At 43.3% G+C, this 27,748-nt stretch overlaps 1 protein-coding gene across 12 annotated transcripts in view; it reads right to left on the bottom strand.

Annotated features, from left to right (window-relative positions):
* Positions 1 to 9,699: 9,699 nt before the first annotated feature.
* The window catches only part of NCOA2 (nuclear receptor coactivator 2), a 271,444-nt gene continuing 253,395 nt past the window's right edge, over positions 9,700 to 27,748 (bottom strand). For 11 of the 12 annotated variants that reach the window (XM_022595244.3, XM_022595245.3, XM_089899043.1 and 8 more), the window contains 7 exons: positions 24,589 to 24,867; positions 23,627 to 23,704; positions 22,049 to 22,283; positions 20,077 to 20,254; positions 19,292 to 19,490; positions 17,434 to 17,523; positions 9,700 to 13,611 (listed from right to left, as the gene is read on the bottom strand). In XM_022595244.3, the coding sequence (XP_022450952.2) occupies positions 13,600 to 13,611; positions 17,434 to 17,523; positions 19,292 to 19,490; positions 20,077 to 20,254; positions 22,049 to 22,283; positions 23,627 to 23,704; positions 24,589 to 24,867 (1,071 nt within the window). In that variant the 3' untranslated portion in view covers positions 9,700 to 13,599. The remainder of the gene's footprint in view (positions 13,612 to 17,433; positions 17,524 to 19,291; positions 19,491 to 20,076; positions 20,255 to 22,048; positions 22,284 to 23,626; positions 23,705 to 24,588; positions 24,868 to 27,748) is intronic. The other variant, XR_016388547.1, reaches the window with a different exon arrangement.

Here is a 27,748-nt window from a genome sequence, read left to right as displayed (position 1 = left end):
AAAAAATTAGTAAGGGACTACTTACATGCTGTTCACAGGGTTTAAAGTAAAAGGATGAATAAAGATATAGCCTGCAAAACTAATCCAGCATTAACATGCTTATATATCAGATAAAGAAAATAAGATTCCTGGAGGTAAAATAGGGCATTACATAACCATAAAAGGGCCAGGTCATCTTGGAGAAGTGTTTATGTGCCTCATAACACCACTTCTGACTACAAGAAGACAAAATTGACAGAACTAAGAGGAAAAAGAAAAACTCAAAGCCATTATTGGAGACTTTGACCGGATAAGTAGATGAAACGTGTGGGATGTTGCTAACAGCAGTAAACAGAAGAACATTTATAATCTCGAAATACATGTATTAGAGAAAAAAAGGTTGAAAATTGATAAGCTGTTCATACATCCTTAAGAAGTTAGAAAAGAAAAACTTGCCAAAGTAAATGAAAAATAAACACAAGCACAGAAAAGGTTCAAGTATGCAGTAAGTGGAATAAGAGGACGTCTCAAAGAATGCTATGCATTTAAAGGGGAGGACATTTTAAACAATTTGTCAGAAAACTCCAGGCATATGGCTTCAGTGATGAGTACTACTCAAAATTCAGAAAATACCAATCTCACCAAATTTATACAGACCTTCGCTTTGGAGGTCAGAGAATTTATACTCCCAGTAAAGTCCACGGAAGGATTCATGGCTATACTAAACTTAACGTTTTGCCAAATGGATGAATGAAAAAGTTCTGTATTGTTTTAGTTTGCATTTTATTGACCACTAGTGATGGTGAGTATTTTTTAATATTTAGCAGCCATTTTTCACTGTCATGTGTTCATAATCTTTACTTACTGCCTGTTATTTTTTTCATTTATTTTTGTAAACTTTATGTTCTTAACATTAGTTTCCCATTACATTTGCTGTGTCTTCAGTTTCTTTTTTCATAGAATATGAAATTTTAATAAATTCTTTTTTTTTTACATTTTTATTGGGGTATAATTGCTTTACAATGGTGTGTTAGTTTCTGCTTTATAACAAAGTGAATCAGTTATACATATACATATGTTCCCATCTCTCTTCCCTCTTGCATCTCCCTCCCTCCCACCCTCCCTATCCCACCCCTCTAGGTGGTCACAAAGCACCGAGCTGATCTCCCTGTGCTATGCGGCTGCTTCCCACTAGCTATCTACCTTACGTTTGGTAGTGTGTATATGTCCATGCCTCTCTCTCGCTTTGTCACAGCTAACCCTTCCCCCTCCCCATATCCTTAAGTCCATTCTCTAGTAGGTCTGTGTCTTTATCCCTGTCTTACCCCTAGGTTCTTCATGACATTTTTTTTTTCTTAAGTTCCATACATATGTGTTAGCATACGGTATTTGTCTTTCTCTTTTTGACTTCACTCTGTATGACAGACTCTGGGTCCATCCACCTCATTACAAATAGCTCAATTTCGCTTCTTTTTGTGGCTAATATTCCATTGTGTATATGTGCCACATCTTCTTTATCCATTCATCCGACGATGGGCACTTAGGTTGTTTCCATCTCTGGGCTATTGTAAATAGAGCTGCAATGAACATTTTGGTACATGACTCTTTGAATTATGGTTTTCTCAGGGTATATGCCCAGTAGTGGGATTGCTGGGTCATATGGTAATTCTATTTGTAGTTTTTTAAGGAACCTCCATACTGTTCTCCATAGTGGCTGTACCAATTCACATTCCCACCAGCAGTGCAAGAGTGTTCCCTTTTCTCCACACCCTCTCCAGCATTTATTGTTTCTAGATTTTTTGATGATGGCCATTCTGACTGGTGTGAGATGATATCTCATTGTAGTTTTGATTTGCATTTCCCTAATGATTAATGATGCTGAGCATTCTTTCATGTGTTTGTTGGCAGTCTGTATATCGTCTTTGGAGAAATGTCTGTTTAGGTCTTCTGCCCATTTTTGGATTGGGTTGTTTGTTTTTTTGTTATTGAGCTGCATGAGCTGCTTGTAAATTTTGGAAATTAATCCTTTGTCAGTTGCTTCATTTGTAAATATTTTCTTCCATTCTGAGGGTTGTCTTTTGGTCTTGTTTATGGTTTCCTTTGCTGCGCAAAAGCTTTGAAGTTTCATTAGGTCCCATTTGTTTATTTTTGTTTTTATTTCCATTTCTCTAGGAGGTGGGTCAGAAAGGATCTTGCTGTGATTTATGTCATAGAGTGTTCTGCCTATGTTTTCCTCTAAGAGTTTCATAGTTTCTGGCCTTACATTTAGGTCTTTAATCCATTTTGAGCTTATTCTTGTGTATGGTGTTAGGGAGTGATCTAATCTCATACTTTCACATGTAGCTGTCTGGTTTTCCCAGCACCACTTATTGAAGAGGCTGTCCTTTCTCCACTGTACATTCCTGCCCCCTTTATCAAAGATAAGGTGACCATATGTGCGTGGGTTATCTCTGGGCTTTCTGTCCTGTTGCATTGATCTATCTTTCTGTTTTTGTGCCAGTACCACACTGTCTTGATTACTGTAGCTTTGTAGTATAGTCTGAAGTCAGGGAGCCTGATTCCTCCAGCTCCGTTTTTTGTTCTCAAGGTTGCTTTGGCTATTTGGGGTCTTTTGTGTTTCCATACAAATTGTGAAATTTTTTGTTCTAGTTCTGTGAAAAATGCCAGTGGTAGTTTGATAGGGATTGCATTGAATCTGTAGATTGCTTTGGGTAGTAGAGTCATTTTCACAATGTTGATTCTTCCAATCCAAGAACATGGTATATCTCTCCATCTGTTTGTATCATCTTTAATTTCTTTCATCAGTGTCTTATAGTTTTCTGCATACAGGTCTTTTGTCTCCTTAGGTAGGTTTATTCCTAGATATTTTATTCTTTTTGTTGCAATGGTAAATGGGAGTGTTTTCTTGATTTCACTTTCATATTTTTCATCATTAGTGTATAGGAATGCAAGAGATTTCTGTGCATTAATTTTGTATCCTGCAACCTTACCAAATTCATTGATTAGCTCTAGTAGTTTAGGATTCTCTGTGTATACTATCATGTCATCTGCAAACAGTGACAGCTTTACTTCTTCTTTTCCGATTTGGATTCCTTTTATTTCCTTTTCTTCTCTGATTGCTGTGGCTAAAACTTCCAAAACTATATTGAATAAGAGTGGTGAGAGTGGGCAACCTTGTCTTGTTCCTGATCTTAGTGGAAATGCTTTCAGTTTTTCACCATTGAGGATGATGTTGGCTGTGGGTTTGTCATATATGGCCTTTATTATGTTGAGGAAAGTTCCCTCTGTGCCTACTTTCTGCAGGGTTTTTATCATAAGTGGGTGTTGAATTTTGTCAAAAGCTTTCTCTGCATCTATTGAGATGATCATATGGTTTTTCTCCTTCAGTTTGTTAATGTGGTGTATCACGTTGATTGATTTGCCTGTATTGAAGAACCCTTGCATTCCTGGAATAAACCCCACTTGATCATGGTTTATGATCCTTTTAATGTGCTGTTGGATTCTGTTTGCTAGTAGTTGGTTGAGGATTTTTGCATCTATGTTCATCAGTGATGTTGGCCTGTAGTTTTCTTTCTTTGTGACATCCTTGTCTGGTTTTGGTATCAAGGTGATGGTGGCCTTGTAGAATGAATTTGGGAGTGTTCCTCCCTCTTCTATATCTTGGAAGAGTTTGAGAAGGATAGGTGTTAGCTCTTCTCTAAATGTTTGATAGAGTTCACCTGTGAAGCTATCTGGTCCTGGGCTTTTGTTTGTTGGAAGATTTTTAATCACAGTTTCAATTTCAGCGCTTGTGATGGGTCTGTTCACGTTTTCTATTTCTTCCTGATTCAGTCTTTGCAAGTTGTCCTTTTCTAAGAATTTGTCCATTTCTTCCAGGTTGTCCATTTTATTGGCATAGAGTTGCTTGTAGTAATCTCTCATGATCCTTTGTATTCCTGCCATGTCAGTTGTTACTTCTCCTTTTTCATTTCTTATTCTATTGATTTGAGTCTTCTCCCTTTTTTTCTTGATGAGTCTGGCTAATGGTTTATGAATTTTGTTTATCTTCTCAAAGAACCAGCTTTTAGTTTTACTGATCTTTGCCATCGTTTCCTTCATTTTTTTTTCATTTATCTCTGATCTGATCTTTATGATTTCTTTCCTTCTGCTAACTTTGGGGTTTTTTTGTTCTTCTTTCTCTAATTGCTTTAGGTGCAAGGTTAGGTTGTTTATTCGAGATGTTTCCTGTTTCTTAAGGTAGGATTGTATTGCTATAAAGTTCCCTCTTAGAACTGCTTTTGCTGCATCCCATAGGTTTTGGGTCGTCGTGTCTCCATTGTCATTTGTTTCTAGGTATTTTTTAATTTCCTCTTTGATTTCTTCAGTGATCACTTCGTTATTAAGTAGTGTATTGTTTAGCCTCCATGTGTTTGTATTTCTTACAGATCTTTTCCTGTAATTGACATCTAGTCTCATAGCGTTGTGGTTGGAAAAGATACTTGATACAATTTCAGTTTTCTTAAATTTACCAAGGCTTGATTTGTGACCCGAGCTATGATCTATCCTGGAGAATGTTCCATGAGCATTTGAGGAAAATGTGTATTCTGTTGTTTTGGGGTGGAATGTCCTATAAATATCAATTAAGTCCATCTTGTTTAATGTATCATTTAAAGCTTGTGTTTCCTTATTTATTTTCATTTTGGATGATCTGTCCATTGGTGAAAGTGGGGTGTTAAAGTCCCCTACTATGAATGTGTTACTGTCGATTTCCCCTTTTATGGCTGTTAGTATTTGCCTTATGTATTGAGGTGCTCCTATGTTGGGTGCATAAATATTTACAATTGTTATCTCTTCTTCTTGGATCGATCCCTTGATCATTATGTAGTGTCCTTCTTTGTCTCTTCTAATAGTTTTTATTTTAAAGTCTATTTTGTCTGATATGAGAATTGCTACTCCACCTTTCTTTTGGTTTCCATTTGCATGAAATATCTTTTTCCATCCCCTTCCTTTCAGTCTGTATGTGTCTCTAGGTCTGAAGTGGGTCTCTTGTAGACAGCATATATATGGGTCTTGTTTTTGTATCCATTCAGCCAATCTGTGTCTTTTGGTGGGAGCATGTAGTCCATTTACATTTAAGGTAATTATCGATACGTATGTTCCTATTCCCATTTTCTTAATTGTTTTGTGTTCGTTATTGTAGGTCTTTTCCTTCTCTTGTGTTTCCTGCCTAGAGAAGTGCCTTTAGCTTTTGTTGTAAAGCTGGTTTGGTGGTGCTGAATTCTCTAGCTTTTGCTTGCCTGTAAAGGTTTTAATTTCTCCATCAAATCTGAACGAGATGCTTGCTGGGTAGAGTAATTTTGGTTGCAGGTTTTTCTCCTTCACCACTTTAAATATGTCCTGCCAGTCCCTTCTGGCTTGCAGAGTTTCTTCTGAAAGATCAGCTGTTAACCTTATGGGGATTCCCTTGGTTGTTATTTGTTGTTTTTCCCTTGCTGCTTTTAATATGTTTTCTTTGTATTTAATTTTTGACAGTTTGATTAATATGTGTCTTGGCGTATTTCTCCTTGGATTTATCCTGTATGGGACTCTCTGTGCTTCCTGGACTTGATTAACTATTTCCTTTCCCATATTAGGGAAGTTTTCAACTATAATCTCTTCAAATATTTTCTCAGTCCCTTTCTTTTTCTCTTCTTCTTCTGGAACCCGTATAATTTGAATGTTGGTGCGTTTAGTGTTGTCCCAGAGGTCTCTGAGACTGTCCTCAGTTCTTTTCATTCTTTTTTCTTTATTCTGCTCTGCCGTAGTTATTTCCACTATTTTATCTTCCAGGTCACTTATCCGTTCTTCTGCCTCAGTTATTCTGCTATTGATCCCATCTAGAGTATTTTTAATTTCATTTATTGTGTTGTTCATCGTTGTTTGTTTCATCTTTAGTTCTTCTAGGTCCTTGTTAAATGTTTCTTGCATTTTGTCTATTTCCAAGATTTTGGATCATCTTTACTATCATTATTCTGAATTCTTTTTCAGGTAGACTGCCTATTTTCTCTTCATTTGTTAGGTCTGGTGGGTTTTAAATCTTGCTCCTTCATCTGCTGTGTGTTTCTCTGTCTTCTCATTTTGCTTATCTTACTGTGTTTGTGGTCTCCTTTTTGCAGGCAGCAGGTTCATAGTTCTCGTTTTTTTTGGTGTCTGTCCCCAGTGGCTAAGGTTGGTTCAGTGGGTTGTGTAGGCTTCCTGGTGGAGGGAACTAGTGTCTGTGTTCTGGTGGATGAGGCTGGATCTTGTCTTTCTGGTGGGCAGGTCCACGTCTGGTGGTGTGTTTTGGGGTGTCTTTGGCCTTATGATTTTAGGCAGCCTCTCTGCTAATGGGTGGGGTTGTGTTCTTGTCTTGCTAGTTGTTTGGCATAGGGTGTCCAGCACTGTAGCTTGCTGGTCATTGAATGAAGCTGGGTGCTGGTGTTGAGATGGAGATCTCTGGGATGTTTTCGCCATTTGCTATTATGTGGAGCTTGGAGGTCTCTTGTGGACCAGTGTCCTGAAGTTGGCTCTCCCACCTCAGAGACATAGCACTGACTCCTGGCTGCAGCACCAAGAGCCTTTTATCCACACGGCTCAGAATAAAAGGAAGAAAAAGTAGAAAGAAAGAATTAGTAGAAGCAGAAAGAAAGAAAGAAGGAAAGAGAGCAAGAAAGAAAGACGGAAAGAAAGAAAGGAGGGAGGGAGGAAGGAGGGAAGGAAGGAAAAAAAGAAAGAAGAGAAAGTAAAATAAAGTAAGATAAAATAAAGTTATTAAAATAAAAAATAATTATTAAGAAAAAAAAACGGACAGATAGAACCCTAGGGCAAATGGTGGAAGCAAACCTGTACAGACAAAATCTCACACAGAAGCATACACATACACACTCACAAAAAGAGGAAAAGGGGAAAACATCATAAATCTTGCTCTCAAAGCCCACCTCCTCAATTTGGGATGATTCGTTGTCGATTCATGTGTTCCACAGATGCAGGTACATCAAGTTGATCGTGGAGATTTAATCCGTTGCTCCTAAGGCTGCTGGGAGAGGTTTCCGTTTCTCTTCTTTGTTTTCACAGCTCCCAGGGGCTCAGCTTTGGATTTGGCCCCGCCTCTAAGTGTAGGTCGCTGGAGGGCGTCTGTTCTTTGCTCGGACAGGACGGGGTTAAAGGAGCCGCTGATTCGGGGGCTCTGGCTCACTTAGCACGGGGGGAGGGAGGGGCACGGAGTGCGGGGCGGGCCTGCGGCGGCAGAGGCCGGCGTGACGTTGCACCAGCCTGAGGCGCGCCGTGCGTTCTCCCGGGTAAGTTGTCCCTGGATCCCGGGACCCTGGCAGTGGCGGGCTGTACAGGCTTCCCGGAAGGGGGTGTGGATAGTGACCTGTGCTCGCACACAGGTTTCTTGGTGGCGGCAGCAGCAGCCTTAGCGTCTCATGCCCGTCTCTGGGGTCCGCGCTGTTAGCCGCGGGTTGCGCCCGTGTCTGGAGTTCCTTTAGCAGGGCTGTTAATCCCCTCTCCTCACGCACCAGGAAGCAAAGAGGGAAGAAAAAGTCTCTTGCCTCTCCGGTAGTTCCAGACTTGTCCCCAGACTCCCTCCCGGCTAGCCGTGGCGCACTAACCCCCTGCAGGCTGTGTTCACGCAGCCAACCCCAGTCCTCGCCCTGCGCTCCGACCGAAGCCCGAGCCTCAGCTCCCAGCCCCGCCCGCCCCCCTGGGCGAGCAGACAAGCCTCTCGGGCTGGTGAGTGCCGGTCGGCACCGATCCTCTGTGCGGGAATCTCTCCGCTTTGCCCTCCGCACCCCTGTTGCTGCGCTCTCCTCCGCGGCTCCGAAGCTTTCCCCCTCCGCCACCCACAGTCTCCGTCCGAGAAGGGGCTCGTAGTGTGTGGAAACGTTTCCTCCTTCACGGCTCCCTCCCACTGGTGCAGGTCCCGTCCCTTTTCTTTTGTCTCTGTTTATTTTTTTTTTCTTGCCCCCTACCCAGGTATGTGGGGGAGTTTCTTGCCTTTTGGGAGGTCTGAGGTCTTCTGCCGGCGTTCAGTAGGTGTTCTGTAGGAGTTCCACGTTTAGATGTATTTCTGGTGTATCTGTGGGGAGGAAGGTGATCTCTGCGTCTTACTCTTCTGCCATCTTCCCCTTGTCCTCTAAATTTATTAATAATTTTTTTGTTTTGTCTTTTAAAGAATGATTTCACTTTTCCAACAATGTAACATGTATTCTAATTTTATATTTCATTATGTTTACACCCTTGATCCATGTGAAATTTGTTAATATTGTGAGGGAGTTAACTTGTTTTCTCCAAATGTGGCCAACTGTCTCAACACCATTTTTTTTTTTTTTTTTTTTTTTTTAAGAACAGAGACTCTTCCTGATAAGAAATGGCATCTCTATCATATATTTACCTACATACAGCGACCAGTCTCTGGGCTCTATACTGTTCTTCTGATGTATTTAGCCATTGCTATGTAAGTACTCTATAGTACTCACCAGTATGTTATAAAATGTTTTAAGTCTTTTTTCTTCTATAACATTTCCATTATTGTACATCTTATCTTCCAAATGCATCCTACTTTTTGGATTTGCACTGGAATTGTAATAATGCAGGGGCAGGAATTGATGTATAATACTGGGCTTTCCTTTTCTAGGTTCATGGCATGCCTCCCCTTTTCCAGGTCTTTTGTATCTTTTCGTAAAACTTTGCAGTTTCTTCACAAACGTCTTTCACACTTCATGTTAGGTGTAATCCTACTTTATAGTCATTATTGGTTATTGTAAATGGGGACTGAAAAAAATTGGTTATTAGTGTGAATGGAAGTTATTGATTTTTGTATGTTCCAGCCATCTGACTGAGCTTTTTTACGCATTCCAAGAGCTGGTTGGTAGATTCATCTGGGCTTTCCCTATAGATGGTCAAATTGGCTGAAAATGTTTTACCCCTTCTATTCCACTAGCGATGCCTAAATTCTTAGCATGGGTAGTGGGCCTCCTTAGTTTGTTCTGATTTTAATTCTTTTAATATCTCACCATGAAGTAAGATGTATCACAGTGGGATTGTATCCGATAACTTCAAATAACTTTGGGACATTTACTTTGCCTAGAGGTTTTACTTTTCCTTGAGGTTTTCTCATGAATGTGGGCTGAAACTTATCCTATGCAAATTTATCAAACAGCATCTATTAAGTTAATCATGTTTTTTTTTTTTCTTTTACTTTGCTAATATAGTTAGTAGCATGGGTTTTTCTAATAACTCATTTTGTTTCTGGTATACTTTAAAAATTGTATTTACTATAATATTTTATGTAGTTTATGACCTGGGTTTTAAGTATTATACTTGCATTGCTTATCAACTATTAACAAACCAATCTATTAAAACCATCATGATTATTCTAATGTAAAAAGTATAACCTTAATAAGCTAGTCAGAAGTCCACATTATTCTCGTACATGTTTTTGGAGAAGTGGGGATGAGCGGTGGTAGCATCGCTTAGGAATCACTTAGATTTGGCCTGTATTTATTTGCCATGGAGCTGTCAGATAACCTTAAGCAGGACAAACCCCTCTTGGCTTCAAACTGAAAATCTAGAAAATGGGTCATTGAGAGGATAACTGTTAACAAGCTGGGAACAGTGTCAACTACTGTATAAACGTTGGAAATTATTAAATTGCACGTCAGGTAATTTTGTATTTAACTGCAGTTATGAATGAAGATACAATATAAACACATGAAAATCTCCAAAGCCATGTAAAACCCGAAGGCATTAAAATTTATTAAATGATGCAATAACAACAGAATTCTTTATTTACAATAGCATTATTTAACATCAAATAAGCAAATAGCATCAGCAAAGCAATATTAACTTGCATAAATGTATTTAAAATTTCTCTGAATATATCTACCTTTTGCATAAACTGCTCACACTAGAAATACAAACATCAATGCAGGTGAACAAAGTGATGTTTGGAGTCAACTCCATTTTGAAAATAAATCACAACCTGAAACACTTGTAAGCTTTCTCCTGAAGAACCATAGTTAATATATTGCTTAATTTTACCCTTGTATAATCTTTTCATATACACACATCTCAGATGCAACTTCATGAGGAACTGTACAAATAAAACCCACAAATGGCATAAGAAAAAAAAAAGACAGTTAAATGTTTGAAGAAAGGTATCATCATCACCATTCGACAACATAAAGGTTAAGTGATGATGCACTTATTCAAAAAATTGTACACAGTTCACTATACAAATATAATACATCGGACAGCTATGTAGGAATATACAAGACTTAAAAACAGATCTAAGGCATTATGCTAGATTTTAGCATTTTGAGGTTCTTGCACATAGCTTTTACCTGTAGTAAGAAACTTAAAAGATTTCGTTTTAGTCTATAAAGAAACACCAGGGAGAAAACTCTAAGTAAAATCGAAGCCACTACAGTAATCTTCTTTTGTGCAGAGAATGCTTTGCTCTTAGGCAGCGTACTACCATACAAATACTAGAAAATTTTAAATTCACACCAACAATTAATGGCTTAAGTTGCATTTCAAAATTGATTGTGTATCTTTGGGTTCTGCAAGGGGATCTGTGCCACCCATTTCATGTGTTAAGCCCATAGGAACTCCGTTTTTAAACACATTAAAAACTGCATTATATAAACTGCAAAAACATTGCTTTCAATTGTTACAGGCCGTAAGAGATACACGTGGGAGGGGGCATTTTCATCTTCGAGTTCAACGAATTCATTGCAGGAAAACAGCTCACTTCACTTTTTCAACTTACCACATCACATGAACACGCAGATGAGTTTCACAACCAAGTTAATGTATGTATGTATACTTTTCACATTATGTGTTTTTCACATTTAGTAATATAAGTAAAACACTGATTATTTGTTCTATTAAACGAAAACCAAGTACTCAGTCTAACAAGTTTATTGTATACAGCATGAGAAATACTGATCATGGAGGGATTGATTTGGCTTTTGCTTCTATCAATCATGATCAATGTGATCAGAGGATTCCTTCACTGACTTTTCTTCTCTTAATTAGGTGTAAAATCCACGACCTGATCTGAGCCGTAGGAGAACTGATCATCTCTTTTCCTTCAAAACGGTAACGATCATGAATTATTCCAAATTACCAGTATCACAGGTTTGCAGATTTGTCTGAATTGGGACCGACAGTAGAACACAGTGGGCGGAGGAATAAACAAGAAAAGGTAACACCGGTATTTTTGGACAGTGTTCTAGTGAAAAGGGACTGAAAACTCAAAACAAACAAATCCAGCTTAAACTCCATTTCTCTTCTGTGCTGTGTGAAGTTAAAGTCATTCTAATTCACGCGTTTCTAAAGATCAACTTGGAACTGGTCACGTTACACCGTGTATGACATAAGCCTTGTGGTGCCGGTGAGGACACGGAGTTCAGGGCCAACACCTGCCCGTGTTTTTCTGTCACAGTTGGGCGACCCAATGGTTCGGTTGAGAAAAGCAGAGCCTTTCAAGAGGGACGTGTGAACTGGTGGCCCCAAGAAGTGCTGTCCCTCGGCCACCTCCCTGTAGTGAGACCCCCTCAAGTGGAAAAAAGTAGCGAAATGCAAATTTTCCGAAAATTTCTTTAGTATGGAGCCACACTTTCAGACTGTCTACTTACCATTCATCTTTGGGCTATATCTCTTTCTATACTCCCATAATCTGTACATATACAGAGAGATATCCGTATAAATAGGGGTAGTCTATATTTTTCACCCTGCCACAAATAAGGACTCAAATTTCAAGGAAAAACCTCTCTGTCCCTAAAAAGCCTGGCTAATGAGATATAAAAGGCTTTGCTTTTTAGACATCAAAAAGACATCATTCTGAAATTTAGGTAAGAAAGTATGTGTATTAGGGGTTGGGGAGAAATTGCTCAAAAAAGGTCACCAGTTTCTTGGTATTACAGTTGTCTGAAACTGATGCCAATTAAGAAAAGATTGTTCCCCTACCAGAGTGGGCAAGAAAAACAACCAGCAAAGTGGCCTGCTTAGTAACACGTAGTCTTCCTAAGGTTCATTAAGAAAGAATATAAACATATAAAAATCAAGAATCGGTTTCTATAGCGGCTGCATATCATATAGATTAGATAAATGACTTATGAGCAGAATCACAAGGTTTAGAAAATAAAAAGTCTTAAGTCTACAAATTAGGTCTAATCGAGGCCGTGACAGCCTTTACAAAACACCTTTAGGAGACATTGCTATGAAGATATCTAATTTTAATACTGAAGTACCTCATTTTGGAGTCAATTCCACAGTATGTATACCTCACAAAAATTATACAATTAAAACACTTAAGTTCTCAACTTAAATTATTGCTTGTTTACATATAAATTGGATTTTATGTACCTTACAAAACTTCGGCTTAGTCAGCACTGCTAAAAAACAAAATAAAAAACACATGGTGGAGGTGAAATCTGTCGTGATGTCTGCTGTCAATTTTAAGCACACTCTTATTTTCTCCTGTTTGGTGGACCAGTGTTGCTGGGGAAGAGAATGAATATGCTTTCAAAGCAGGTGTCCAAAGTCTGATGGGTATCAAGTCCTAACTTTGCTCCTCTCCTTGCCAGTAAATGCCTTTTTCTGAAATTTAAGAGTTAGCAATTGGTAAGTGGATGGCAAAACACGTAAGGAAATAATAAAGGGCTTACCTGGTTTCTGTTGCTTTTATTTAAAAAAAAAAAAAAAGACATGAGAGTGGGGAGAACGGGGGAAGGCAGAGGGGAAGGGAAGAGGCGGGGCCAGATTCAAGAGGAGGTGCTGATTCAGGCTGTCTGATCGACCTAAGCGAATCTGGAAATGAAAACTATTTCTTCTTGAGTCATGATTTGGGTGAACTAGTTTGGTTTGAATCAGGAAAAAAAAAAAAAAAAAAGAGGAAAAAGTACTTGTTACTGTTAACAGCCCTCCCACAGGCTCCTTTTCATCTGTTCAGTAACTGGAAACGCTTTCCAACATGGTCTTGAGAGCTTTCTACAAAGATACAACTATGATTTCTTGGTCTTCACTTCTTGGGTGTCTCTCTGTACATAGGGCACGGTCCGTGGTGTCTCCCCTGCTTCCCAAATGAAGGCTTAGCTTAAAACATCTGTAGTTGGATTTTTTTTTTTTTTTTTAATTCTTTTCTTCCCCCCAGAAGAAATCTTACTCTTTTGGGCTGGACTCGTTAGCCAGGGAAAACAAAGCAAGAAACCAGTGTCTGGAACCAGACAGGAACAGAACAAGAGCATGGGTGTTTTCCTTAAATACATACATTTAGATACATTCAATCTGACACGGGTATGAAGTCTGCCTGTCAACATTTACTTTGCAGGAGAGATCTAAGTTGCACTAAGGTGAATGCAGTGAACAGACTGACAGTTGTCCGGACGCGAGCTGCAGACCGTCTATCAACACAAGAGGCAGCTCCTCCTGCAGCAGCCGAGGGGACTCCACCGGGGGAGCAGGGCCCAGGCCCGTCTGCCCATCTTGCTCTGGCGGTACTGGATGGCAGGTCGGTTGGGTCAAAACAAATAGACGCAGCTCTCCAGACTGGTAAGCATCTTGAGCAAGTGAGCCCAGTCAGCTGAAGAAAGAAGCAACCAGCTACCTTCAGTGTCAGCAGTATTTCTGTAGGAAAACAAAGAGAGAGTGGTGTCGTAGCGTGGAATTTTTGGTAAGATCATCATAAGGCCCATCACAAAGACATCAGACCACTTTGGCCGGTTTAAATAATGCCAGTCACAAAGGCTGCATCCGGATGAGTTACGCTTGATTTTTTTAAAAATTAGTTAATTAATTTACTTTTTACGCTTGATTTTGATGCAGATGGGCAGATGGCATTGATCCTAACTGAACACAGAGAGTGGTTCCCACAGCCAGCAGATCCTGCGCTACTCCGAAGGGCACAGACTGCAACGGATTTCCCATCCCTCCTTCTCAGTGACTGCTGCTCTCTTACCAGTGACACCTGCCTCCGCAACAGAGATCACTGAGGTACCTGTGAGATACCCAGCTGCTGGACTGCCTGCTCTTTGACAGCGTCCAATCCAGAAGGGGTCACTGTTTTCTTCATCTCTCCTCAAACCATCCAGTACAAACCCACTTCCTAAAAACGTCCCCTCTTGACTCTCCCTTACTGCCACACTCCCATGGAGAACCACAGGCTTCTCCCCAGCTTCTGCAGGCTAAATAAACTGGGGTTTTTGTCATCATCACCGTCATCGTCATTATCATCAACTCAAAGCTGATTTGAGTTAGTGTTCAATTTCCAAAACACTAGATGATAGAAGTAATCACAGCTGTACTTTCTTTATACAGGTGTCACGTGGCTGAGCAGTAAACTCAGTTTTAATACACTGAAATACATGTGTAGTAACAGTATGATTAAGTCCTTATAAAAGGAAGAATCTTTTGGTTAGATAAAATAACTGCCCTTCTCTAGGTTTTGGTAAATCCATGGTTGTGTATTCTAGCTCTGCTTAAAGCAAGATCCAATTTTAATCTCCATTCCAGGATAAATGGAACACCGATTCAATGTATAATGGATCACAGTGGTTTCTAGTTCAAATAGAACCTGATCACCAATAAAAGTTCTGAGAACAGCTCTTCCCTTCACAGCAGCAGCAGGGTATGTTACAGAGGCAGGACGAACACGACGGAAGCCTCCCTGTGCGCACACCGGCAGCACGGTGACAAATGCAGAGTGATTTCCAGGTATTGTTCGTGAATTAGGAGGGATAGATACACTGCACATATTATTCTCTAAACTTTAGAGTCTAAAGGAAACCACCAGCGTGTCTGTGACAGACTGTTGTCTGGCTTTAACATTCAGCATGAACAAAGTATAGATGGAGAAGCCAGATTCAACAGGGGGACTGGAAAAAAGCAGGAAGTGAGAGGCGTGTAAATGGCCCGGGCTAGATGGTGACAGAGAGACTCCTCACCACGGATCCAAAAGGCACTTGGATGGCGAGAACACCCTATGTTTACCGAAAGTTGCCTTTTGTGACCTTAGTGCGCATCTTTCCAATTCAGGTTTCTTCAGCCCCCCCGCCGGCACCCCGACGTGTGTGAACATCTGGTTCCGCTGGCCGCCTGCCTGCATCTCTCCTCCACCCTGTGCTGCGCCAGTCGAGCCCACCTGGCAGGGCTGGGCCCCTCCTGTGCTGCTGCTCGGGGTGGTCCCCCTCTTGGCCTCCGATATATTCCACCACTGCTAGCTGTGTGACCTGGGGTAAAGTGCCCAGTCTTCAGAGATTCAGTCTCCCTGTCTAAACATGCGGGGGAGGCCTAAATATCTACCACGGGCCCGCACGGTCCGTGGTGCATCAGAGGCCAAAAGGTGCGTTCCCTCCCCTCACTCGGGGGGCTTCCTCCGTGCTGAGATGAGGCCCCCCCCCCACCCGAGGGAGGACTCTACTAAGTATGCAGCTGAGTCTTTACTGCCTGTCCCAGAGTATGTTTAAGTGTCTTTTCCTTCCCTTTAGGACCTATAGAGAGAGAAAGGAATGGCCCCAAAGAATGAAGTAATATGTTCCTTTTTGGCCTGCATTTCCAGCGCTACCTGCATAAACCCTTGAAGAAGTCTCACGAGAGCCCTGGGCTGCCTTGGGAGAGGTGGGTTAGTATATGGTGCAGGGCCGACAGCAGCCAGGGATCGGCCCGCCGGGGTTCACCTCCTGTGCTGCAGGACCTCGGGCGAGTCAGTAAACTCTCCGAACAGTGGATCTGCCACGCGCTGGGCTGCGGTTTCAGTGAGCTGCTCCAAATAAAGCTCTAAGCAGAGAATCAGGCCTGCGCTAAACGCTCAATACAGGTGGGTGGTTTCTGCACCAGACCGTGGGCCACCCACGTGCTCCGCTTTACAGAAGGCGAGTCTTTCCTTCGTGGAGGTAACGTGGTGGCAGAAGAAAGGACCTAACACTAAGGCCGCTCACTTTCTGGGGCTCTCGGAAGACAGCAGCGCAAGGCTGGGCTGCCGGCTCTGCCCGGGGAAGTGCTTCCCAGGGCCTCATCCCGCCCCCAGCTGCGCTCGGTTACCCGGCAGTAGGGGGAGGGAGGCCCGGTCTCCTCGCGCGCGGGATCCGTGGAGCGAAATGCGAGCCTGGCCACCTACACGCACTTCTTCCCCCCAGAGAGACACCACACGCTCAGAGGCTAAGCTCCCGGCACTTCTGGGTTAGAACGGGCTGTACCCTGTGGGAGCCTAGTTGGCGCCGACGCCATCGTTCCTCTGGGAGGTGCCGCCAGGGTTTGAAGGCCCTGCTTCTGCGCGCAGGCCGCCCCTGTGTGCAGGTGCCGCCAGGGTTTGAAGGCCCTGCTTCTGCGCGCAGGCCGCCCCTGTGTGCAGGGCCGCAGCGGCAGGGGAGACGCCAGTGCCCCGCGGCCTTCCAGCCTCCATCGATGGCGCATTTAGAGTCTAGACCCTTGGTCAGTAATGCAATACATTCCATTTTCTGTTAGACCGACTACATCCGTACGTTAACCGTTCAGATGACGTGCACATCTGGGTTCGTACACAAAACATCCAAGGGACTCCCCCCACCCCGCCCCCCAAAGCCTCGGCGCCACACCATGACCGTGACCGTGGTTCTTCAAACGAGACAAGCCACACACTGCTGCGTCGTTAAAATCTGGATCAAATTTATGCTATTAGCTTTTGAACTTGAATGCTAATAATACTAACAAAATGATCCACGATCCACTGTTGTGTAGGAAATTCCACATCATCCCTACCTTTTTCTCCACTGAGAGAGGACCTTCCGCTTTAGAAGAGAATTACCTGCTGCTCAGGACTGTAACTGCCCCACCTTCAGAGGGCCCGGTTCACCTGTGCCAGGTCGCTCGGGGCCCTCCCGGTCCCTCTGGCACACCTGCCGCCAGGCTCCCAACTCAGGTGGCTTCTAAGCACTGACTGTTCTACTGTTTCAAGATGTGGCTGAACACGGTGATATCACTCTTCTTCGAACAAGTGTTTAAGGTAATAAGCAAATGGTGGCCTAACTAAAATGAAATATAGAAAAACACTTAGAGTAAACTTAGACTTAATTAAGGGAGAGAGAGCAACTGTAAGTTAGTTCCTCTCCATCCTTCTGAAAAGGCAGGCATTATGATTCAGAAAAAGCAAAACTGATCAGTTTGCCCTCACACGACTAATTCCTTGCTACTTGATTTTCTGCTTGGCTGTAATAGTTTCACTCCGGGGCAGAATTAGTGTTCTTAATTCACACACCACTATCGGCTCAGCTGAAATGAGCTTAGAGAAAAAATTATTCACACAAAAACCACTGTATGTCCGATAAAATTAGAAGACATTTAAAAAAAATCACAAGTATTACACAACTCTCTTCAATCTGCTGGCGGACACCATATCTATGCCCATTTTAGTCTACAGAACGTCACATTCACTTTACTACCGCATTCATGGCTGGCTTCTCCGCTGTCTCTTACCCGTGGTGCGTCTCCCTCCTGCTTAATCATATCCATTCCAGGCAGCTGGCTTGGGAAAAGGCTGCCTCCTCTGAGAGCAGGATCGTTAACCTGAGGGCGGCAGGACAGCACAGGGGCCTTATTCAGTGAGACATCCAGAAGCGTATGGGAAATAACCACCCATTAACCTGCTTCTTTGGTTCTAGGAGTAGAATTATGGGGAGAAAGGACTACATAAAAACGGCCCCTTCCCTTATCTATTCTTCCATGCATACGTTCTGGGGGGAGTGTGAAGGAACATGAACATAAATCCTTATAATACACTCGCTGCCTTCACAATTAATTTTTTTTTTTGTATACTGTAGAGAAATTCAACAGAGATGGTAATATTCGAAACATTCTTGTGCCTTAACGTGTTCACTTTTTTGAGTGCAAATGAGATCAGTGATTCCTGATGTCTGTTACTTTAGGCAAGTTATTGACTAGCAGGAGCAGGTGTGAATACCCCAAACGGGGCAGGATCTTGTGAATCTTTTCTAAGTGAACTATTCTTGGCATCCGTACATTTCTTTTACAAATTACACTTCCCCTAGAAAGCAAGGCAGGAACTGCTGGTGGTCCACTCTGGTAGAAAATTCAGCATCTACACTATATTTTCTCCATTGAAAAGATGAAAGTCTATTTTTCTTTAATTTATGTTTAATTTATACAAATAAGCATTTGGCCACCAGAGAAGTACAATCAATTCAACCAGAGAAGTGCAAATTATTATTTCACCCAAGCATAAAGCCTTCTTAAGTTGCAAAGTGCTTGTATTTTCTCATGTATCACTTTGCATTTTTATTAATCTTCTTTTTACAGAATAATACACTGAGGCATGGTAAAATTTAGTAAATTTTCACACAAATTGTCCTTTACCAACATCAGGATTCAGTAGACCTAATTAAACTTTCAACCTTTCACCATTCTCACAATCGTGGTCTAATGGAAATTTATGGTGCTGTCAATGACACTTGGTTAATTTGTTTAGACTTTCCATGCCTCAATTTCTCCAAATTTGAAATAAGATTCAGGGTCCTTGCCCCATTAACACTTTGCCTGAACTAGTGAGGTGGTAGAATGCCCAGCATTTTGTGCCCTTTAAAAATAAGGTCTTTAATACAGTTTAAAAATTATTAACCAATATCTTTACCCATCATAGATTTCTGAATCCCAGGCTGGCTACCTATGTTATCAAGTGCTTTGAGTCTCTTTGCCACCAAGTGAAGCTGGCATGCACTTAGGGATGGCAGAATCATTTCAGTATTATTCAACACAAAACAGAATTATTAAAAAAAATACACAGACGAAAAAAAAAAAAAAAGACATGGTATCCACATCCCAGAGATGACGAAGAGTAGTTTTTGGATACTCTGTGTCAGTCTCCTTGCACACGTGAACTATCATTTACAGCTAACTGGATGGCAGGTAGTTTGGCCTTTGCTTTTCATCTGGTTTTATGTTTAGAAAAAAATCAGTTCTTAAAAATCCAAAAATAAAACTATTTAAAAAAATACCTTTCACCACTCCATTTTTCGAGATTCATTTTATATATCGCCAAATCCCTCAAATAAGAGAAAAATTCAGAAGACAAGAAAGTTAAGAAATATTTTAAAAGATCTTTGAGCAGTCAGGGATCCTTTCATGTTTATTTCGTCATTATCAATTATTTCTGTTAATCACACCAACACAAGTGATGGTAAGGTGAAAAAAACACTCTTCAAGATAAATGTGGGAGTTGATGGCATATGTTAAGCACATGGAAAGACACATTTAATGCAGAAATAGACAAGAAGTTACAATCGGAAGCCCGCGGGGGGCTTCTCCTTGGGGTGCTTACCTGCTCGGGACCCATGGAGGACAGCCCTGACGTAGGCACGGAGGTCACTGAGGTCATGCTGATCTGTCCAGTCATCTGGTTCATGTTGCTCATCCCACCTGTGTTGGTCGCCATGGATACATTGATGTTCATATTGTTATTGTACATGCTGGTGTTTGCCTGCTGTCCGAAGTGTGGAGGGGACTGCTGCGAAAACATGCTAGAAACACAGTGAAAGATGAAAATGTTAGAGCCCTCGGGCAAACAGGCAGGCAGTTTTGAGCACCGGTTTCTCAGGCATTTCCTTCAGAATGAATAAATCTAGGCTGAGAGAATCCAGGTGGGACACCAGGAGGTGGTGAGGTCAGAAACAGCGGGGGAAGAAGCCCTTGGCGAAGCTGCGGGGGCCACCGCGCTCTGTCCTTTTCCCCACATTACCGTGAAGGTCTGGAAGGACACGTCCCACTGTCATGTCTGTACCAGACAAGGCTTCTGTTTGCTTTTATTACCTGTACTGATAGAGGGTGGCTTCTAGGCCACTGCCTCCCACAGCGGTTTCTATCATCCATTGGTGGCGGTGCTACCTTCTCAGGGGAGCTCCTTTTACTCCCAAGGAAAAAACATTAAGCTAAGATTTGGTAAATTCCGGTAACTTCTGCCCTAGGAAACGTAGACTGGCTTACTTAGCAGTTTACTTGGTATTGCTTGCTTGAGCAAAGAAGAAAAATCCAGAAGAGAGACAGGTGGGCTATGGAAAGATTCCCTGGTGATCATTTCTATCAAAAAGACACAGACACGCGGCATACCTGTTTGCGCCCATGCTCCCCTGCGCCCACCCGTTCATGTCCGAGGAGGCCTGGTAGGCTGGGTTCGCCTGGGACTGCTGCAGCATGGGGCTCTGCGTGTGCGCCAGCCGGGGCGACATCAGAGGGCTTTGGGGTGCGGTGGCCCCAGCAAAGCCTGGATCAGGCTGCTGACTTATTCCTTAAAAAACAAAACAGAAATCCAAAGGAGATTGTTAGTTTTATCGTTGAGACGGGGGACAGAAGAGAACATTCAAATCAAATACACAAAGAAAATTACTATCAAATACCTGATCACGTGCTGGTAAATTATATACATTTAAAAAAGATTCCAAGATGGAATAAAATGCATGAAGAAAATCTCTCCATACCTTGGTTCTCTATAGTAATTAGAGGCGTGCCTAGGAACGGTATTAACCATCACGACTAGAGGTAGAGAGAGATACTATTCTTTCCCCATATCCCTTGCAAATCAAGAATGAGTCAAATGTGTATATTCCTCTTTGACCGGAAACAGTCTTTCAATGTTTATATATCACTACAACTGGATTAAGTTGGATTAAGGTTTAGCTATATATAAAAAGCCAACACACTTGAATAATTTTTTATTAAATTAACCCAAGTTATTCTATGATGAGATAGATGCGTTTTTAAAAATAAGTGACTGTGAGAATTCCATGGGGGTCCAGTGGTTGGGCCTCCGCACTTTCACTGCTGAGGGCCTGGGTTCGATCCCTGGTTGGGGAACTGGGATCTCACAAGCTTTGCGACGTGGCCAAAAAATAAAAAAATTTTAGAAAGTAACTGCATTCATGATTAGCTTGTTGTGTATTTATGAAGGGCTCTACCATGCTTTTGCGCTATACAAGATTAGCAAGAATAAGAAAAACAAATTCCATGTAAGCTTCTTGCTCAGTGCAGAGGCAAATGGTGTTTACACTAAAAGGAGAGAAAGAACTTTTAGCAGTCTTTCCTAAATGATCAAAAAGGAAAGAGAGGAAGAGTTGGGAAACAAAGGAGGCGGCTTCTTAGAAAATTTCAGGGATGACATTGAGGTAAGCCCATTTTTGCCTAGAAGATGTGTTAAACATGCATATTTAATTAATGCTTTAATGAGCTATAGAAGAAAAGCTTAAGATCACACAGGAAAAAGCTGCACATTATCTTTCTGTTTCTTTAAAGAAATAGGAGACATGAGGCTAAGCACCACAAAGACTTGGTAGTTGTTTCTAGAGAACTCTGGCGGAAGATGGGGAAAGTCATTTTGAATATTAACCTTGATGTAAGTCCTTACTTTTATCAATAATTCAACTATTAATCGAATATGACATGCACACAAATATTAATGTTTATGATATCGCACGCTTGTCTCTTAAGACTGACATTAAACAACAAATCAATACGAAGAAAATTAAGAGGTCGTCTGCTGTGGTTTCTGTGCAGCGCCCCTCAAGAATGATCAATTCGTTAAAGATCTGGTATAATATTGAGAGCCTTTATTTTTCAAAAGCTCTAGGAAGTCTGTAAAATACTTACAATGATATATGTCTTTCAACATTTTCTACCTTTCAGCATCTCCTATCTATCGTTTTTAGACTCAGAGGTTTTCAAGTATAAGCATATGCACAGGCACCTGTGTTTACAGACACTGACTTAAGTGCAGACATTCACATGCACTCACACGCATGACTGGCAGAGGCCCTCTACGCACGCACACCTACTCCGGTCATTCTTAAAGAAGGACCTGCACTCAGAGCAAAGGTGGCACCTGAGCTGAGAGACTGGAAGGTACCGTGCTGGACCTGGGGACTCCTGACGGGCCCCAGTGGTCCTCCCAGGTTTCCTAGCACCCCCCGGTTAGCCAGGTTCCTCTGGGAGCCATGCAAAGAGCTGCGAGAGAGGAGCTGTGACCCGGGACTGGGGGACACGGGGGAGAAAGGACTGGTGGAAGGCGGCGGCGGCGTAAGTCCCGTACCGTAGCTCGGAGGGAAGGGAAACTGCTGTGCATTTGCCTGGGGGACCCGGGGGCTGCTCATAGTTGCCGGCACACCGCTAGGAGCCACCACGCTGGGCGTCATGTTCAGCCCCTGTCCTCTCATCATCAGAGCTCGCTGCTGAACTTGCTGCTGCTGATGCATTTGTCTCTGTCGAAGATGCTGGTTCAGGATCTCCCTCTGTCTCTGGGCCAGCATCTGTGCGTTAATAGGTGCCTGGAACGGGGGGCAAAACGCGGAGGAAGACATTGGGGGTGGAGACAGATCGAAAAACAACCCGTATGTTAGAAGCAGGATAACAAAGGGTCTCGTGCGAAATTATCTGGCAAACGGAAGAGAACAGTTTAGAGCTGACCAACTGGTGGCTGAGAGCGTGAGCTGCTGAATTCTGTAGATGATTCTCAAACATTGCAATGACATGCGTTAAGTTTGATGTCAGTATCAAGAAACTTGAGACTCACTGTGAGAGGACACAGGTAACGAGGGGAGCCCACGGTAACCCCAGTCCTGTCTGTAAGAGGACTGTACAGAAACCCTGAGGACGGCAGTTTAGAGTCTCACTAAGGGACATTCAAGTCTAAAGGGAAACCAAGTCACTGTGCCAAAACGTGGCTTTGAAGCACTTCAGAAAAGGCTGAACGGAGGCAGGCGCGTAGGGAGGCCAGGACAGGACGGGAGGGGCGCTGTCAGTAAGTGGTACCAGGCTGGTTACGGGTCCTGGCAGTATACAGTCGACCTCATTATTCGTGGATCCTGCACTGGTGAGCTTGCCTACCTGCTAACATTCATTTGTCACCCCAGAACCAATACTCACGGCACTGTCGTGATTTATGGACACGTGCAGAGCAGCAAAAAATGTGAGAAGCCCAACGTGCCCATTCCCACCTGAGGCTGAAACCAGGCGGCACTGCTTCTTGCTTCAGCTCTCGTACTGCGCACAAGTGTCCTTTCTGTGGACTATTTAGCTCCACGTTTTTCACATTGTCGTGCTTTTTGTTGGTGACTCTGCTGTTTAAAATGGCTCCTGAGAAGTGCTGAAGTGCTGCCTAGAGTCCTAAATAAGCACAGGGGGCTGCGATGTGCCTTATGGGGAAAATCTGGGAGTTCGATGAGCTTCATGCAGGCATGAGTTACAGTGCTGTTGGCTGTGAGTTCAATGTTAAGGAATCAACAGCATATATTAAACAAGGTGTCTTCAAACAGAAACACACATTGATTCATGAAAATGTGACCGAGAGGCTCAAAGGAAACGAACCCTTTATTTCTCCTAGGAGCAACAGTTCAATATTCGCTAATTCAGTGTTTGCAGTAACTTTACTGAACACAACCAGTGTGAATAACGATAATTGACTGTACCTGGCAATAAACATGGCAGTGATGAGGAGAGAACCACAAAAGCAACAGACCAGACAAGAAAAGCGAATGACACGACATCCACTGTGTGGATCTGGATCTATGTACGGCCTTCTGAGTTACTTTACGTGGGATATCAAGGGGGAAGAAATGACAAGAGAAGTTAAGCGGATGCAGTAAAAGCTGACGGCTGGTCTGCCCCTTACCTGTGTGGGTACTCCAGGCCTCAGAGTCAGGTTCACGTTTGAAACATTGCTGATTTGATTCATGAGTGGCTGGCGATTCTAAACGCATACACGTGGCAATCAATATATTTTTAATCAGAATATATTCTATTTCAAATCACCTTCCTCAAGAAATTTCCCCTCTCCCCGCCAACCCAACATCTGCTTGCTGCTGGACACTGAAACCACATGGTTTGTACCTGGATCCCCTGGTAAAGCTAGTTATCACTGAGGTTTCCCATTGCTTATAGCTGAGAAGTTACTCTGGACAGTTTGGGAAACACACTGTTTGCAAGGGGGCAAGGGAGTGGAATAATCAGAAAAGGAGGCCAAGAGGAAGATTAGGAAAAAAGCAGAGGGAGAAAAGGGAGAGGCGATTTAAAAGCCCACAACACGATTACTTACCATATGAGAGAAATCTGTCCAGGCTTGTTTCAGTGAGAACACACTTTCTTGAGCTAAATAGGTATTCTATAACGCAGCACCCTATGCCACCACTCCACTAAGAGTGATGATTCTGGCCACAAGATAGGACGAATGGCAGGAGCTACGGTTGTCCTGGGAGCTCCCTTTGGGCCAGAAACTGTGCTGGGCCCCACAGACACACACATACTGCCCGAGACTGTACAGTGACCCCATTGTACAGATGTAAACATTGAGGCTCACAGAGCTCAAGGTTAGCCCCTCAGTAGATAATAGAGCTAGGAAACCAAAGAGCTGCTCTGCGCTGGAGTGGAGTTAGTGGAGAAGAGAGAAAGAAGGGAAGGAGGTGAAGCAGAAAGGAGTATGGAAGTTGTAAGGCAACGTGGCAACGCTTTCACCCTCTTGGAAAGGACAGAAGGAGCTTTTAAGGCCTCCAAAAGGACCCCCGGGCTCATGTCCACCTTCCCTGTGCCCCACCCCCGCACCGCCCCCCGATTTTCCAGGCGCAGCCAGGAACGCACCTGCTGTGCTTGGAGGCGATGCTGCAGCTGAAGCCTCAGCTGGTTGGGCTGGGTCTGCGCCAGGCCCGTGGGCCTGAGGCCAGGTCTGGGCTGCACACGGAGCGTGGCGTAGCTCGGCCGCTGCCCCATGGTGTGGAAGCTTGGATCCTGCATGGCAGTGTAGCTGCCTTGGGCCATTTGTGCCTGAGATGCATACTGCTGTGGGAACACGGGGGCCTTCTGCTCCAGCAGGATGTTGGAATCCTGACTTGGGAACTGCTCTGGATCCACCGCTTGGCTCTGAGGAGAAAGCCCCCGGATAACAAACAAATCAATGAAACCACTGAAAACTGCAAAGCGAACAGAAGGCTGTTTCCTCTCACTGCCCTGTATTTGAGGCTTCTGCTATTGCACTTACTACACAAAGGGACTTCTACCTTGACTCCACTTGTCTTCCTAGAAAATGTCTCTGTTCCAGAGATCCAGTTACTTGAGGTAAGAAGCAGGGGGTCAGGCTTGACTCCCCACAGCACTTCTTCCGAGGGAAGGGAGAGATGGGCTGTGACTACGGAATGCCTCCTACTCATGCCACCGGTTGGAAGAATGCGAACGTTCCCTAGACGCCTCAAGGGGCTTTTTTTTTTGCTGGCTTGTGGGATCTTAGTTCCCCAAGCAGGGGTTAAACCCAGGCCCTGGCAAGAAAGTGCAGAGTCCTAACCACTGGACCGCCAGGGAATTCCCACGTCTTAAGTGTTCTGATTTGATTAGTCACACCTGTATTAATCATTTTAACTAGACAGCTGCCTTGGTACCTGGCTGGGATCAGCAGTGTTGGGGTGCCCACCACTATTCCCATTTTGCAGATTACAAAACTGAGACTTGTAGATGTGCAGCAAATTGCAAGAAGCCTGTCTGGCTAGTGAGGAGTGGGTTCCAGTAGAGTCTGTGATGTAGGACCTGAGCCACTCACCAGTGTGAAACGCCACCTGTATCTGACTGTTTTCTGTGGTCGTCAGAATTCCCTACACGCCTCACATTCTGTCACCATCTTATTTCCTACTAGCCGTATTTAACGTGTTCGTTATCCTTGACTTCTTAGGGCTGCCCTATCTGGGTCAGAAGGAGGCGGCTGCAGAAAATCCAGAACTTCTCCAAGGGGCACACCCTCGATGTAGGTGGCCCTACATGACTCTGCGTAGAGCAGGAAGGTGCACCTGGTTCATTCTCCTCTTCCTTCTGCCACAAACCTCCCAACAGCCAAGAGGCAAGGACGCAACAGCAAAAATCATCTCTCAGGTTTGCTTTAGCCTAGTAACAGCCTAAGCTTTCCTCAAGCCAGTCTACCCATGTGAGAGCAGGGCTTGGGGCCACCCAGAATCCTGGGCTTCGGTCACGTGGACCCGTGAGAACTGGGTCCACTCCCCTGTCTGTAGTAGTTTTAAAAATGTGGATGGAGCCCGCTTGGGGGAAACCACTCACTGTTGAATTACTGCTCTAACTACATCCACGAAACTATCTCAGATCTTTAAACATTTGCCCATCTTTAACAGAGAGAAAGTTTAATATCCATTTTTAAAGAAAACACACAACTCTGATGAGTACAAATAAAGTCCACGTGTATTCTACAGTTCCCGACTCCACCTAATCATTATTTCTATAATTCAGTTTAATATGATATAAGGATGAGGGATTTGATGAGACAAAACAGAAACAACACAAATAAATGAGAAAAAGAGACTGAAGATATTAATGAAATGATACCACTTTTGATGAAAACAATGCTCCGAGTCACTCAGCAACCCCAAGAATCACATCTTTAAATGTCACTTAGACAAAACTCAGGGATAACAATACTGAATGCTAAATTCTCACCAGCACTAAAGGCAAAGCAAACCAGCCACACAGGAAATACTTCAACTCCATTTTCCTTTCTTATTTCAGGTTATATCATGTAACCTCAAGTCATTTCTTTCCATTCTGCTGTTCTCAGTATGAACTGTCAAGTCTTAACTCCCACTTATGTCTGCTGAACGTGGGGATTATGACAGGGCTGTTTTGAATGCTTCAGAGAGGTCTCCAGTGGGTCTGTATCTCCCTTCCCACAGACCCTCACGATACATCCTACGACCATGAAGCAGAGAGAACCCTGGAAGGTATTTCTTAGCAATAATAAATAAAGAAGATTCATGTTGAGAAAAGAGGAAGACAGCAGTGAGACTCATTGTTTTTTCCAGGTGACTCTATAGGAAACCAGGATGCCTGCTTCACACAAACTGGGCTGCGTAGCCAGATTCAGAAAAGTCCTAAGTTATTTCATGAGACTGTTAGGTTACTTATTATATTGTTGCTATAAAGTACTCTTGATGTAGTTAATGACTTTATGTCACCAACTAATCACCAGGAGGGGGAAGCCCACTAAGATTGGCTAACATCTTTACATTCCCATCGATATTAAACCCATATGACTGTGGCTAAATCCACACAGAGGGCAAAATGATGAATGAACTGCAGCTACCTTTAAAATGACTTCTGCTGGGACTTCCCTGGTGGCGCAGTGGTTAAGAGTCCGCCTGCTAATGCAGGGAACACGGGTTCAAGCCCCGGTCCGGGAAGATCCCATATGCCACAGAGCAACTAAGCCCGTGTGCCACAGCTACTGAGCCTGCACTCTAGAGCCCACGAGCCACAACTACTGAGCCTGTGAGCCACAACTACTGAAGCCCGTGCACCTAGAGCCCACGCTCCACAACGAGAAGCCACTGCAATGAGAAGCCCGCGTGCCACAATGAAGAGTAGCCCCCGCTCGCCGCAACTAGAGAAAGCCCGTGTGCAGCAACAAAGACCCAACAGCCAAAATAAGAGACTACTGCTAACTTACGTGCAACATATTCTTTTAGCACAAGTAGCTTCCTATCACTAGCCCACAAATGTTAAGATGAAGAGTGACTGAGGATACTAGTTTTTTTTTTTTTTGCGGTATGCGGGCCTCTCACTGTTGCGGCCTCTCCCGTTGCGGAGCACAGGCTCCGGACGCGCAGGCTCAGCAGCCATGGCTCACGGGCCCAGCCGCTCCGCTCCGCTCACGGGCATGTGGGATCTTCCCGGACCAGGGCACGAACCCGTGTCCCCTGCATTGGCAGGCGGACTCTCAACCACTGCACCACCAGGGAAGCCCTATTTT

This window comes from Delphinapterus leucas, chromosome 17, assembly GCF_059928025.1.
Source record: "Delphinapterus leucas isolate spDelLeu-1000000601 "Yukka" chromosome 17, BTC_Dleu_Yukka2, whole genome shotgun sequence".
NCBI classification, from domain to species: domain Eukaryota; kingdom Metazoa; phylum Chordata; class Mammalia; order Artiodactyla; family Monodontidae; genus Delphinapterus; species Delphinapterus leucas.
The sequence above is the reverse complement of the archived record's forward strand: the minus strand, read 5'-3'. Positions and strand labels throughout refer to the sequence as shown.